This window comes from Callionymus lyra, chromosome 4, assembly GCF_982586985.1.
Source record: "Callionymus lyra chromosome 4, fCalLyr1.hap1.1, whole genome shotgun sequence".
Lineage (NCBI taxonomy): Eukaryota > Metazoa > Chordata > Actinopteri > Syngnathiformes > Callionymidae > Callionymus > Callionymus lyra.
The window spans coordinates 16125169-16140609 of NC_141821.1; the positions used below are offsets into that span (position 1 = coordinate 16125169).

At 40.9% G+C, this 15441-nt stretch overlaps 1 protein-coding gene across 2 annotated transcripts in view; it reads right to left on the reverse strand.

The window, feature by feature from the left end:
• Positions 1-8: 8 nt before the first annotated feature.
• The window catches only part of arfgef1 (ARF guanine nucleotide exchange factor 1), a 46651-nt gene continuing 31218 nt past the window's right edge, over positions 9-15441 (reverse strand). For both annotated transcript variants that reach the window (XM_087788944.1, XM_087788945.1), the window contains 26 exons: positions 14309-14510; positions 14120-14231; positions 13771-13976; positions 13422-13506; positions 13157-13322; positions 12313-12464; positions 12108-12236; positions 11878-12036; positions 10793-10937; positions 10611-10701; positions 9764-9804; positions 9514-9683; positions 7933-8084; positions 6465-6637; positions 6211-6371; positions 5941-6071; positions 5198-5327; positions 4982-5117; positions 3744-3882; positions 3583-3640; positions 3366-3504; positions 2829-2968; positions 2104-2275; positions 1894-2032; positions 1639-1756; positions 9-953 (listed from right to left, as the gene is read on the reverse strand). In XM_087788944.1, the coding sequence (XP_087645070.1) occupies positions 768-953; positions 1639-1756; positions 1894-2032; positions 2104-2275; positions 2829-2968; positions 3366-3504; positions 3583-3640; positions 3744-3882; positions 4982-5117; positions 5198-5327; positions 5941-6071; positions 6211-6371; positions 6465-6637; positions 7933-8084; positions 9514-9683; positions 9764-9804; positions 10611-10701; positions 10793-10937; positions 11878-12036; positions 12108-12236; positions 12313-12464; positions 13157-13322; positions 13422-13506; positions 13771-13976; positions 14120-14231; positions 14309-14510 (3632 nt within the window). In that variant the 3' untranslated portion in view covers positions 9-767. The remainder of the gene's footprint in view (positions 954-1638; positions 1757-1893; positions 2033-2103; positions 2276-2828; positions 2969-3365; positions 3505-3582; positions 3641-3743; positions 3883-4981; positions 5118-5197; positions 5328-5940; positions 6072-6210; positions 6372-6464; positions 6638-7932; positions 8085-9513; positions 9684-9763; positions 9805-10610; positions 10702-10792; positions 10938-11877; positions 12037-12107; positions 12237-12312; positions 12465-13156; positions 13323-13421; positions 13507-13770; positions 13977-14119; positions 14232-14308; positions 14511-15441) is intronic.

The following is a 15441-nucleotide window of genomic DNA, read 5'->3' on the forward strand; positions in this document are numbered from 1 at the left end:
AAGAAACGAGTCAACCAAGTTCAAAAACTTTAATGACCTAGGACCTGATTAGAATGCCGGATGACGTATCGTACAGAAAGTTGTACATAATCTTTTTTTTTTTTTTTTTAAACATAGAAAACTTTACATTTCTGTTTCATATACATTTTGTTTTTTCTACATCCATGAGCAGGAGTGCGTCCCAGTCATACGTACAGCACAGCTAACACTTCCCTCCTCTATACATAGAACTCTCCCCCAACCAAAGAAGAAAAAAAAATGAAATATATTATCCACTTCTTATTTTTTTTACACACCAAACTAAACCCAAACGTGATCAGACGAGTGACTGAGAAGCTCCTCCAGTGACGGTTAAACGCGCGCGTGAGTCTGTTAAAAACCTAAGAACATATAAAATGGAATAATTTAACCCTTCACGTTCTCCGTACACGACACTCGGCGAGAGATGATACGCTCAAATAAATTATCAGAAAAAGTCTCCAGTGCAATGGAAGGACGAGAGAGATCAAGTGCAGCAGGTCCTCCAGGAAAAATCATAAAAATAAAGGAATATAGTGTTATATCATCGTTATATCACAGCTCGTCCTCGTGGTCAAGAGGATGTTCATGTACAGTGAGAAGCTTGTAGGTCGCAGATATATTCCTTCTGAGCGAAGCAGAGATGATTCAGTCTGTCAGTAGTTTGATCCGGTGAGGGAGTCGCTACACCTTTGATATGAAGTCTTGCACACGGACCCCCCTCTCTGAGGGAGGCTCCTCACTGGCCATCACTGCGGCTCTTCCTGTGGCTCCTGATCCGAGGTCTGCTGCCGGGGCTCGGGCGGCTGTGCGATGTGGAACACAACGCCGATGCGCAGGTAGAACTTTCTGAGGACGGCCCTCAGCTCCGGGATCAGGTCCAGCTGCATGATCTCGCACAGCAGGGGGTAGTACCGGGACGCGTGCGCCTTGAACTGCAAACCAAAGAGAGACACCGTCACGGATGAAGCCTCGTAGATGTTTGAAGCGTGGTCAGCATTAGAGACGCGAACACAAGCAGTGATCTGCGACTCAACAAGTGTTGATCGCTGCCTCCCTGTGGAGGAGAGTGTGAACTGCATCTTCAATGTAGAAAAGTGTATGTAGTTCCTTACCTCAACATTTAGTTCTCTATACAGAGGTCGCTGCTTTATTCATACCATACACTTATTAATCCATGAAGTACTGATCGTTTAATCGTTTGTTAAAATAAACATTGACTTGTACTTGCAAACTCAGCATTGCATATGAGGTGCCAATTCCTCTCAGTGATGGTGACCTGACCAGACGATGCTTTGCCGCCCAGCCAACCGATTGATTTTGTACTTTTTTTTGTGTCATGTTTTGTTTGGGCTATCGTGTCGTGTCCTTGAATGAATGCACGTCAACAAATGCATACGATCGGAAAAAGATGGAGGAGGCTCTTGCACGCCGCACTCATAAAGTTCCATCCGTTCATCAAATGAAGGTCCAGAGAACATCATCCCGTGGAGAGCCAATGAGCTTAAACTGACTCCCGGATCTTCTCCGTGTCTCTCAACGATCCCTGACCTCCTCAAGCCTGGAGCTCCTCACAGTCTCTCTCTGGTTCTTCTAAGGTGACCACATGAGGAAACTCACCCTCTCATCACTGATCTTCAGGACCTTGGTGAGGAAGAGGAGCAGCAGGTTTGTCCAGGCTTCTCTGTGGCTCTCCGAGGTCAAGGCCAGGAAGTAGGACACGGCCTCGCTGCAGACACTGGAGGAGAAGATTCTGTCAGAACTTATGACCCAACTCTCGTGTTTCATGTCAAGAACCAGCACAGGAGCAGTCGAGGAACAACAACACCAAGACTGTGAGAGAGGGATCTAAAGAAGGAGGTCGTGGGTTCATACTTGAGCAGGCGTCTCTGGACCTCCTCCCAGGCGTCCTGCCGGCTCTCGTCCGTGTACATGCGGAACAGGATCCGCAGGCCGCACGCCAGGCTGCTGGTTTCCTGCTTCAACAGGTTCGGTTTCGATTTCCCTTTGAAACCTGAAATCAAAAAGGTCGACAGTCAAAGTCCGGTTCCTCGAAGAGCTGGTTCTGACCCGAGTGTTTCGTGCCTGCTTTCCACAGCAGAGTCCTCTGGTCGTTGTTGGAATTGAAGGCCTTGGCGAAGTGATGCGACTCCAGCAGACAGTCCAGCAGCTTGAACAGCTGCTCCGAGGTCAGGTAGTGGTACATGCCCTGGTCTGGGGTCTCCACGGGGACATCTGCTGCGTGAGCGACGTCCCGCTGTTCACAACACACAAGTGAACACACAAGTGAACACACAATGTTTGACACACAAACAGTGTTTGACACACAAACAATGTTTAAAACACAAAAGCTCAATAAAACACTGACGTCGACTACAACCAACACGTTTCAACATTGAACTATTCTACTATGAATGAGGTTTAAAAGAATATAAATGGACCTTTTATAGATTATATATTTGTATATTATATATTACATATTTGTATATTCTATATTTGGATATTATACATTATATATAATATATTAAATATTAAATATTATATATTATATATTATATATTATATATTATATATTATATATTATATATTATATATTATATATTATATATTATATATGATATATGATATATTATATATTATATATTTGGATATTATATATTTGGATATTATACATTATATATTTGGATATTATATATTTAAAATCTTCTCGCGTTCGATTCTTATGGTAATACAGATTAAAACAAAAACTGAATCAGGAAACGTATTTTTCCAGTATTGAGAAGTGGAGCGTCAGGTTTCACACTTGATACCTGAGCAGCTGCGAAGTTCTCAGCATCTTCCTTCTTGCTGGTGGCGGGGAAGAAGACGATGTTGTCGATGGTCTGGATCAGCTCCAGCTGCACGACACACTTGATCAGCAGAGCCGAGAACAAACGCTGCTCCTGGATTTCTGTGGAAAAACACAAGTTTTTGAAAACTGTGACATTTGGATGATTGAAGCAACTTTTTCATTTATTGTGAAGAAACATTCCATAATGTTCAAACACGTTTACCACTATTTAGCACTTTATCAGCGTTATTGATTCTCACTCCATTTTGTCAGTGACTTCTTTATGATGTTAAACTTTACATTGTAAAAACTACATATAAACTTCAATCTTTCTACTTGGAAATACATGAATATACAAGGAAGGAGAGAGAGTGTCGATGCAGCCAAACAGTCTCTCAACAGGTCATAAGACCCATAACTTTCTGGTGCTCAAGTGCAGCATGAAGACAACACGATGAACTTTATGTCACTGTACACGACACGGTGTATCTCAACAAGCCGAGGAAGAGCAGATTACTTGTTTGATTCACGCTGCCTGCTGCTGGACCAAACTGACTCTGCCGACGCGTCTCCATGGAAACCCTCTCCATGCTGGAGAGCGAGTGCTGGTCATCAGAGCGAGACTGGATGTCCACTGACTTCTGGGAAACGGAGTCCTGAGCAAAAAAGAAAAGTTTATTATAAAGCAAAATAAAAAAAGAACGATGGAGGTAGTAACAAGGTCATCTTCTCACCAGCTGTTTGTCTGAGAGGTTGATCACATGATCGCCCTCTGGTCTCCACGTCAACAGCCTAACACAGGAGACACTCGTGAGTCACTCGTTGACAAAGATTCCCACAATGACATCGTCCGTTCAAACTGAAGCGCAGATGAGTTTGACATTGGGCTGCTCACGTGTGCGGGATGGTGGTCTTGAAGATGTCCAGCATGCAGTTGCACGTCTTGTCCCAGGTCTCCGGGGAGAACTTCTCTCCGTTCAGGATGACAACGTTCTCCAGGCAGTTGGTGCCTGAACGAGCCAGCTGCTCGTTATCTGCAGACACACGGACAAAACGGAAGGATTTCATGTTTAAATAAAAAGTAAACTTTTTTAGTACAATCACCGCTAAACATAAAATCAATCACTGTTGAAGCCCTGAACCCACTGCTAAGGTCAACCAGTTTCGTGCTCTCGGCCAACTCAGGGTCAGCTGGGACTTCTCCCCGCTTTACCTTCCCCTTGAATGGACATGGGGGAAGATATTCAGTTAAGAATTGAGTCGTTTTAAGTCCCCTTAAGTTACATCACATTTGTGTGGCCCATTTTTTTTTTGTTTGTTTTTCACTCTCCTAATAACCTGAAACACTTTTTGGAAGTTTTCTCCATCATTTTTAAACAGGAAAAAAAATAAACAAACACTGGCTTTTGAACTCCTTTAAAATTAATAATTTGTTACCATATATTCTCTTATATGCAAACCATTGAACCAGTTATTAAGAGAGGTCCATCAAAACTAAAGATGATTTAAGTCAGGAGTGTGTAACACAATCACACAACATCTTTTAGCTGTACCAATCACAGGCGACACATTTTTTTTAAATATATTAACCTAACATGACGTATGAGTCTGATCTTGAGTCTGATTCTTTTCATTGTTTGAGGCTCAAATTATCTTAAATATCTGTGTTTTTTCTCATTCCCCAACAGTTTTATTGTATCATTAACATCAATAACCAATTCATTATTCAATAACCAAGTCATCAATTAACCCTTGTGCGGTCTATGGGTCAAGGTGACCCGCCGGCCCGAAAACAAAAGTGTTATGTGGTATCCACACAAGGGTTAACAACTGTGCAGGGGAGACAACAGAAACAAGCTTGTCTTCTCTTTTGAATATATTCATGAATCCACTTTTCTCAGCTTCATTTTTCATATTTTTATCGACCTTTTAAATACCTTCACTGGATTATCTTTGTTAAACTTGCACATGCTGTGTCTCAGACTTCAATGTCATCTCAAGGTTGTTCTCCTAATTTTACTTCTAAAATGTGCAGTACCTTAAACAAGAGTTCTTTAAATATTTTGGGACACTTGGACGAGTCTCGTCCTCCCGTCATCACCGGGACAGAAGGCGGCGACCGAGCGGACTCACCTTGCTGCACACACCAGTAGAGCTGGGACAGAATGTCGTCCAGCAACACGTCGTTCAGCGACTCGAAATATTGCGTGAAGACGTCACAGATGGCGTAAAGTGCATGATTGCAGGTGGTGGTCATCCACTCCGCTTTCTGAGAACACAGTTAGAAACATTGAGTCGACGTGTTGAGTGACGTTGAACGGACGTCGAGCTGGCGTGAGGCTCCTATACCTCCGTCTGTTGTTCAGGCAGCTTCATGTTGTCGAAGATTCTGAAGACGATTCGGAACAGGTCCTGCCACCAGTGCTTCTCAAACGTGTGCCCGTAGGTCTTCATCACTTCGAACATCACAGTGAGACCCCTGACAAAGAGAGAGGCGACACATTAAAAAAAGACAACTAGCATTAGTGTTAAAAAATAAATTTTGTTCAAAAATAACCAATGATTCTGACAATTCTTGTTGAAACAACCTCATTATTATTCCAATATAAGCCAAAGAAGCTACTTAAGCAGGGCTAAAGAATCTGAACCGTCATTAACATCAGAAATTAGGGTGGACAAGTTTGTGAAAAACCTTTAGAAGGGCCAAGAAGTCCATAAGGAAAACTAGTTTGGAAACTCAGATTCATGAGTGACGGTTTGATGCTTCCCAGGAGGAGGAAGCAATTGGAGATGAAAACCCTACAGTTTGCATGTCATTCACGCATTAAAAGAATATGAAAAACTTAAAAAAAAGGTTAATTATTCATGTTGACCTGCTACAGAATATTGAAAAAGACAAGTTGATGAAACATCGAATTATTCATAGACGTCAAACTATTCAAGCAAAATGACTTCCCTTTGAGAGAGAATGGCACAACCTGAGATACAGATTAAACATAAAAAACCCATCATTTCAACAAGAATTGCCAAAATGATTGACTTACAATATGAGAAAAACAAAACCCTGTGCATCCCAAACACTAAACTCTCACCTGGTCCTGACGTCCAGTTTACATCTGTTGATGATGCAGGAGAGCTCGAAGAGGATGGGGAACCACCCGCGCACCCACACCCGGTCCTCCGGTGCTACATTCATGTCGTCACTGGTGTAGTCTTTGAAGGCCTGACGCACACAAGAGTGACACATCTTAGATGATAGTTAAGAGACCAACCATGACCTATTAATGATTGCACTGAAATCATCCTCTTCGAAGAAGACTTTGTTGATGGTCTAGGAGACCAACGATCGTCCAAAAACTGACCTGCGGCCGTTCTGAGACGTATTTAGCGCAGTGTCTGATGAGGCGGATGGCTTCCATGCTGGTGTCTGGAAAGGAGGCGTTACAGGCGAACTCCGACAGACACTTGACGGCGTCCTGGAAGGAGTCGATGGTGGCTGCGAAGTGCTTTTCAAACACATTTGCTGATGTAAAAAAAAAAACAGAACAAACAGAATCGAATCATCGCTCGAAACAACTTCCTGGTGAAGATCACGCCTGCCCGGCGTCACACTCACTGACGATGTGGCCGGTCGTCTGGAAGGCCAGTTCCACGATGCTCTCGTCCTGATCCGAGGCCGCCAGATGGAAGACGGAGAAGATGTTCTTCCAGCCGGAGCGGATGTTTGCCGCCTGCGAATTGACCATCTGAGCGATACAGCGGACCACCATGTCTCGGATGGTGGGAGACCTGGCGGCGAGACGAAGCCACGAGTTAATTTGTGGCACCATTTATCCACATCAGAAGCTTTAAGCTTTGGCATCACGAGGATAGACTGAGTCGCATGTACAGGGATGTGAGAAAATCGATACACTTTTGTATATATACACATCGAAGCTCTATTATGTTTTTATTTCAATAATGCTCATATAAAATAAAACAATTCTATTTTTTATCTACCACTTAAATGCAGATATTCCCAGCGTTTGTTCATTTCTGTGTTGCAACTAAACTTCCAGCCGCTAGATCGTGGCAGTCATCAAGTGCCCCCGCCCCTAAAGCAACAAGTAAATCCTCTAAGGTCCCTGCGATGACTCAGGACGAGAGGATACAGTGGACTCCAGCAGGTTTTTTTTTTAAAACCGATATTTGCATATATTTTAGTTTCAAAACAAATGGAAGCAGTTATGACTTTTCAAAAGTCATACAGTCTTTAAATTCTCCAAGTACTCGATAATACTACACATTATTACAGTACAAATAATACAGTATTGTAATATTTCGTAACATTGTCCCGTTATCATGAATCGTATCCTATCGCCACATCCTCATGTGCATCAAGACGCATTAGATCAGCAGCAGGAAGTTCTCCATGTTTTATTGATGCAGTCACAAATGAGCAGTAAAGTGAATACTTGATTTTTGAAAATTTATGAATGAAAGGAAAGCTCTTTCAAATAATAAACACACGTTGTGTGTGTGTGTGTGTGAGAGAGAGAGTGAGAGAGAGAGAGAGAGAGATAGGACAGACCAGTGAGTCTAATGGACACAGTGTGCTGGAGGCCTTGGGTGGCTGCCTGCCATCTCCTCACTGTGGAAGCTCTCACCCGACTCTCTCTGTGGGTGGATTTGCACTTATGCTGCTACTTCTCTTTCACATCAATGAAAAGCAGATCGCTGCAGTAGAACTGACTTGCTTTCTGACATTTTTGCACACTAGTTATTTCAATGAAGCTCTTTCAAGGCTGAAAGCTACTTGAATTTCATTCTCGTAACAAAGACCTCACCCGCCCGCCACCTTGAAAAAAAAGAAAAAAAGAAACAATCGAGAAGAGGAGTAATGGGAACAGACTGAAGCAGGTCAGTTGAAATGTCACTTTGCTTCTCCTCCCTGAAAACCAGCCAACAAATTGTTAAGTCAGTGCTGCAGGCTGAAAGAAAGACAGTGATGTAGAGAAGAAGAAGAGACAGGGAGCTGCTACCGAGCTCGGACAGAAATAGTAACACCCTCCACAGCGTCACTACATTTCTAGACTTTTAGTCACCTGTTTTTCTTCATGATGTGTTCGAATGGCCTCAAAAAGTCCTTCTGAAATCTGAAGTTGGCCAGCTCCCCCTTTTCCAGGAACTTCATGGACAGTTGACGGAGAGAATCCACGGCAAAGATGGCCACGTCTTCGTTTGTATTACAGCCGACCTGCAACAAAAATCAGTCGTTGTCAGTTGAATGACATTCTTTAATAGTAAGTAAGTAAGTAAGTAATTTTTATTTGTATATTGCTTTTCCAGACCAGGGTCACAAAGCGCTTAAACAATCAAAACAACACTCAATAAAGTATATACTTTAAAGGTCAAGATAAAACTGATAACACAACAGGAGTTCCAGAAAATCAAGGAAAAGCCTGAACAAATAAAAAATTCTCAAGATGTTTCTTAAAGGAGTCAGTAGATCCATCAAATACAGAGGGAGAGGAAGATCGTTCCAAAGCTAATACTCGCACTGCATTAAGAAGTGAAAAAGCAGCTTAACCTGAGTGCAGCCTCAGGGTCAAGGTGACCCGTTGGCCGAAATACAAATGTGTTTGAGGTATCCCTTGTGTTGTCTTTCGGTCAACAGGTGAACGACCTCCCTGGCTTCCAGAAATACATATGCAGTGGTGGAGGTCATTTACCCAGACAAAAATAAAGGGATACCACAAATACATTTGTTTTCGTGCCTTCGGGTCACGTTGACCCAGAGGCAACACAAGGGTTGAGGAAAGTTCAGGACTTTAAAGTTATTTTTGATAACATTGGAAATAAAATTTAAGACCAACTTGACAATCAGCCAAATTGAAAATACAAAAATACCACATAAATTATTTTTGCAAGCATCATTTCGAAAAATTCAAGATGCAAAGATGCCACAAGCACGAGTTTCACTATTTGAATTGTGAGACAACCTGTAAATAGATTTTAAATAGTAGATAGTAAATACATTAATTGGTAGCTAAATAAATAAATGTCAAAGGATATTTTAGGATCTGAAACTCAAATAACATCTTATTTGTTGTGTGTTCTCATGTTGGACCATAAAAAAGTTGATTTAAGACATTTGATGCCAATTGAGGCTTTGTTTCAGGGTCACCTTGACCCTGAGATAAAACAAGGGTTAAGCCCCGTTTAGGATTCCTGGGGCTGTTCAATTTTTTTTGACAAAAACAAGTCATTTTAACAAGAGTTACAATAAAATTATATAATGAGTAATCTATCAAAAAGGCTTCCAAAAAGGAAAGGTGTGTCATGTTAGGTTAACTTCTGGTGGACAAAGTCATTTTCAAGTAGATAAGGTCCTACATTTGGAGCCGAAGATGCTGCTGCAATGATCGAGCCAGCTTGTTTGGCTTCTTATGTGCTGAATATTAAATACAATAAACCGTTGTCTCTAAAGATCACGATCACTTATTGTGAAATCAACATTTATCAACAAAAAGAGAGGTTTTGAAAACGACCCTGGGGCTCAAAAACAAATAAGCAGAAATTGCTCATGCGGCAGATTTTTCTCCAACAATCTTAATGTGTTTTTTTTCCCTAAAAATAACTGCCGTTTCATAGCAGCTGATTTCCCACTTATAATGAACGCCCACCTTGTTAAAATGGTCTCCGATGACCTCCCAGATCCTGGACCACTGAAGCCTGATGCGGCCCATGTTGTAATAAGAGATCTCCACTATTTTCTGCAGGCTGAACATGCGGGGGTGCGTCGGCGAGGCCAGCTCATCCATTGACACTGCACACAGCCAGTGAACGAAATCCACTGGCAGAGAGACAAGGGATGTTAAAAAGTTGTTGTGAACAAGACGTAACACGATCAAAATAGCCAAAAATCCAGCTCACCTATCGCATTTCCATCCAGCCTGGTGGATCCTGTGAATATCCTGACGCACAATAAAACGATAAAAATCCCCAAAGTTAGATTAACTTGTACATAAAAAACAATATCTTTAATCATTATCATAACTTAAAAATATACATAATAATACCACTAAAGAATAAATATAAATCAAATACATCGGCTGCTTGTGTGTGGAGCAGATGTTTTAATCACTTGTTTAATCACAGGTTATGCTTCGTATTAAAGTACGAATAAATAATTGTTACTTCACATTAAAATTTCACAGTCAAATGATCTCAAAAGACTGTGACACGTGCTCAGCTGTTCTTCATGTCAGGTCAAGCCTACACACTGAGGAAAACATAACAAATATTTAGATGGTGCCAGCAAGTCTCAAGGACACCGTCTGCTCAAGTTAAGAGATCAACAGTTTCTCTCTAAAATAAATACACTTCGATAACTTTCCACAACAACCACGTGGCACGGCCACCTTAGAAGCCACTTGTTTAGAGTTGCTGTCCAATCACACAAGCAGGTAATATCAGATGCGTTTATCTGAATTCCCTTAGAACTTCAGCCTTAACACTGTTTTTGAAGACATATCTGCGATAGATACGCCTTCAAAAACAACAAAAACATCTGTATTTATTCTTGTCATTTTAACCCTTTTGTTTACGAGTCTCATCTCATGGGTTCATATGTTCTCGGTTTCATTTTATTGCTGTAACCTGTGTATTTCATTCTCTGTTTTATTGACATGTGTTGTTTTTACGTGCTTCATCGTTAAAAAATATGGGAGGTAGAAATAAAAACAAAACATGTACACAATGATGGTAAACAACAAAGTACCTGTCTACAGCCACGACTACGCTCTGAGAGCTGGTCTCTCCGATCGACTCCTGGATACTCGCAATCTGCTTCCTATCCACTGTCCCTCCAACTGTGTAGGAAGAGAAAATAAAGTTAAAGCTTTGTTTGAGTAGAAGAAAAACAGGTTGTGAGTCAGATATATGGACCGAGTCCATGCTGACCTAGACCCAAGTACTCGTCGTTGCTCTGATCCTTGGTGCTGGTGATGAAACCCTCCTTCCCCCGCACCGTCCCTGAGATGTACCGGGCCTTCACCCCGGTCCCGATCAGCTGAGCCAGCTCCAGCTGACTGATGCACTTCATGATCTGAGGAGACGTGAGGACTTCAATGCGTGTTCAGACGCACAAAACAAATGCACTTTATCTTTAACTCAACCAGCGATTCAAACATTGAGTTTATATCAAACTGCTTATAGTTATTTAGCGTATCACACAATTAAGCTTGTATTACCGCTGCCAAGGAGGTGATTGTCCATGGAAGCACATCAACGCCTTCAGAATATTGAATGGTTGAATTTATCTATTTCACATTTTTTTCAAGTTGAAAAGTCATTGTTTTTCAAGCATTGTGTTATTATGTTTCTAATAATTGAGTAAAAATAAAAAGATTGCTTGAAAGTTTTATTAAAAAGCTCTGTATTCGTTTGGTATAGTCTTTTGGCACTATTTTTATATAGCATTTAAAAAAAGTAACACATGTCAAAAATATTGAGTTAGATTTTTTTTTTTATTGGAATGAGGATATTTAACTGTGTGTAAAAGAAAATGTGTTTATTATTAAAGTTAAATCATGAACAACAAAATAAATTCGACCTTTTAATATAGAAATTATTTAATTTAAATATTCAATAAAAAACGAATTGAACTTTTAGATATAGGAATAATTAAAATCCATTAATCCAATGAAATAAAACAATTTAATTTCAATTAAGAAATCCCAAGTTTTAACAATATAAACATTAAATTCAACCATTAAATATTGTAATGACACTGATATACTTCCATAATATTCACTTTTAGCAAAATAGCTAAGAAAAAAAATATATATATATATATTCCTAAAACATGGGATGGATTATTAAGAGGTGGCATTCAATGAAGACTTTAATTGTTAACCTTCAATCTTGCTGATATAATAATAATAATAATAATAAAATGTATTCAGCTTGTAAGTTAATATGCTATCTGTGCAGACATGAATAGGTGAGAAGGAACTACTCTAATCGAGTAAAAACAAGGAAGAGACCTCGTGCCAGGAGTTTCCCAGGTAGTTTCCGTCAGTGTGGGCCACTGTGATGAGGGTCTTGATGGTGTCGATGTTTTTCTGTTTCATTTCAGAGATACCGGAGCTGGCGGTTAGCAGGGTGAAGCGGGCTAGCGCTTGGACGTAAGCATCTCTCTCCAGCTGGAAGGAAAATTCAGGTGTGAGCCCTTCAGGGGAAACGGGAGGTTCAACTTCAGCTCATATCACAGCACCTGTATGGAGAAGATACAAGCGATCCTGATGGCACAGCGGATCCCCTCCAGACACAGAGAAGCCACCTCGGTGTCGTCACAGTCCTGGAGACCCACGCTGAAGGCCGCCAGGAAGGGCGTCCACGCCAGCTGCAGACACAGGGAGGGAGTCGTGTGTGTGAGTGGAGGTGTTAATTATGAGTGTGTGCGAGTCTGCCGTCGTCACCTTGAACATGGGCCTGACGTGCTCCAGATGTGTGGCGCTGGTGAAGGGAGCCTGGACGTGGCTGACTGCTTCCATCAGAGCTTTGGCGGTCTTAGCCATCTGCTCCATTTCCACATTGTAGAGCAGTCGTCTCTGCTTCTCGCTCGCCACACCTGCCAAGAGAGACCGTCCATTACAGAAATGTCTCCTCAAATGACACCACTTGGTAACTTATTTACCACAAATGCTTATCAATCATATGATGACGTTAAACAAAACCTGCAAAGTAGTGACTGTTTATTTATTGACTCAGTAAATTTGACAACATTTATCTCAATTCGCAAATCAACGTCAAATAATAGGTGCCAACCCTCTCAGTAACGGTGACCTGAACAGCTCCTATAATGCTTTGCCGCCCAGCTAAGCAATGGCAGCTGTCAATCACATTTGACATAGCAACATAGACATAACATTTTAATATAGTACTGTAGCTACTAGACACTTGATCACTAAATAACTAGTGTGTGTAGAAAGGCATCATGGGAGTTCAGTAATTGGTGCCGCTCACCAAGTTCTTTGATTTTGTTTACGTTTATCAGTTGTTAAAATAAACGACCTTAATGTAACAGAGTTGACACGGCATAAATACATGTAATGTCTTGTTAACATGCTTTCAACAAATATTCCAAAAGAGTAACAGCATATCTATCTTAAGTAAGAAAATAATGTAATGTAATAATGATAATAAAAATGTAGTATGTTGTTCACCGAGGGGAAACCATCACTATCCCACACAGGTAGACATGGTTTACCATCACATTCTATGATGCAGTAAAATCCCGGGGTTCTGTCAGCGACGACTCACTGTGCTTGTTGGATTTCAGGGTGAGCTCCTTCGTCTCCTTCATTGCGATCTTCTTCCCGGCGATCTCGTCGTAGATGGCCGACAGATACTCCTCAGGCAGGTCTTTGCTGTCGTTGATGCCGCGGTTCATCTTGATGTATTGTTCTTTTGTCATTTTGTTCTTCACCTTTGGCAGAGAGTTACAGGGATAAGGGGTCGAACACAGATGCTGCAGGGATGTTCAACAAGATGATCGTAAGGGGTAACAGTGAGACAGGTTTCTCACCTGTGGGCTGTGAAGGTCTGTTGTCAACATGATGATGGAGTAGGCGAGGACATAGGCTGTATCAGCACTGGCGAAGAGTGTTTGACTAAACAAGAAATTGATACACATGAATATTATATAACATTACTATTATTATACTGTACTTTTAAAGAGAATATTCCTTGTAATAAACATCTATTTAGGCACTTATCCCTTTTGTTTTTTTAACCGTCTACATTATCATGTTTTCATATCAAAGAAAACAGTTTTGCATCTGAACTTTAGCTGGAGTTTCTCAAATGGCCCCCTTGGTTAAACATTCGACATCCTCCGTTCATGAAACACCATCTGTCTGCACGTCTGCACTCACCCTTGATTGCACTCCAGATATCTGGCGGCAAACTTCTCCATGAGTCGATCAATCTTCTGGGCCTCACCAGGAAGCCGGAAGCCCTCCAAGAACATCCTCAGTGCGGAGACAAAGTCTTTGCCCTGAAAGTCCATCTGATCCACGTAGGCGTACATCACCTCTTTGTTAAACCGGTCGTTGTCGCCGAGAAACTCTCCCACTTGGGTCTGAGGGAACAGAGAGTTTGGACTTAAATGATCGAAAACTATCTGCTGCTCGAACAACCAGAGCAGATCGATCGTCAGTTCAGTAGAGTAGACGTTTCTTATTTATAAAACAATGAGTTTTGGAATTATTATCAATATTTTACCGAATCCAGCCTCTCCTCTTGATGTAGGAACTGAGCCAGATCCTCAGGTGTTGTACCCAGCATGCCTTGCTCTTGCAGGTATTGAATTCCTCTCTTTGGTTTCTTGTTGAACCTTAAGGATCACAACACATGTTCACCTCAATGTTCCAAAATGATTATGTCGACCATTGACTGACTGTGAAAACATACAGGTCTATGCCTTGTTCTATAATCTCCTTCTGCTGCTTGAGGACCTCGAACTGTTCGGGATTGTCGGTACCAGACATCTGGGTGCTGTAGCTGCCGATGCCGGATGAAGCCGTTGAGTCCAGAGAGTTTATGCTGCCGTAGCGGTTGATGGTTTCTGGAGCTCTGGTTTCTGTGGTCTCCTGTTCTGATGGCTTTTCTTGACCTAAAGTGCAGAAAAGAAACAGCTTAAGGTCACATCATCGTGGCTGATGTCAGCACAGTCTTCTGTTGTATCAGCACATCGACCAGAGATGCTTGGTTAAAGGAAGAACACGCACATGCTGCACACATGTTTCACAGCCATTAGCTCTTAAGACATAATGTAAAACCTGTATGCATTAAATTATGATCTGCTCAAGTGAATCTGCTCTTTAATTTGATCCGTCGAACTCATGCTCTCACAATCCAAATGACGAAATATACCCATGCCTTCATTAATTCTTGTCCTTTTCCTCATCAGCAAGAAATACCAACCTTGCCGTTTAAAATTCAGTGAAGACTCCTATTATATGTATATTTAGGTATGTGTATTATTATATTTTCATACATGCCTTCTTTATAATATGTTAAAGTTCATAACTAAATTAGTTCAAGATAAGGGGCAACTTTTTTTTTAGATTTAAAAAAGTGTTTGAGTTCCCTGTGTGTTATCTACTGGAATTATAATCCTTTATAAGATAATAATAACAATCTTCTTGGGAGAAACATTTTGTTAAAAAGAGGGAATCATTACTTCTCTTGTACAATGTCAACAAGTCAGTTGGTTTCAGTAGGTGGTTGAAAAAGGAGTAATCGACCACAATACTAATAATGTGAATGCAGGATAAGCTTTTTTGTTAACATATAATTTTGTTTGTAAAATAAGAGCTTCTTTCCCCCCCAGCCTTCACATTGATGAACCTGATACAGCTCTGTAGACAAATTATATTTTAATTATAACATTAGTTAATGCAATCAAGGTTAATATTGTAACTTTATAATTATTATAAGTAGTAGTATTAGTTTGAGCAGTAGTATTTCTATTGATGCTTTATCCATCTCTTATGATTTTATCTTGCTCGCCTACGTGTTATATGAATACATTAAATAGATAA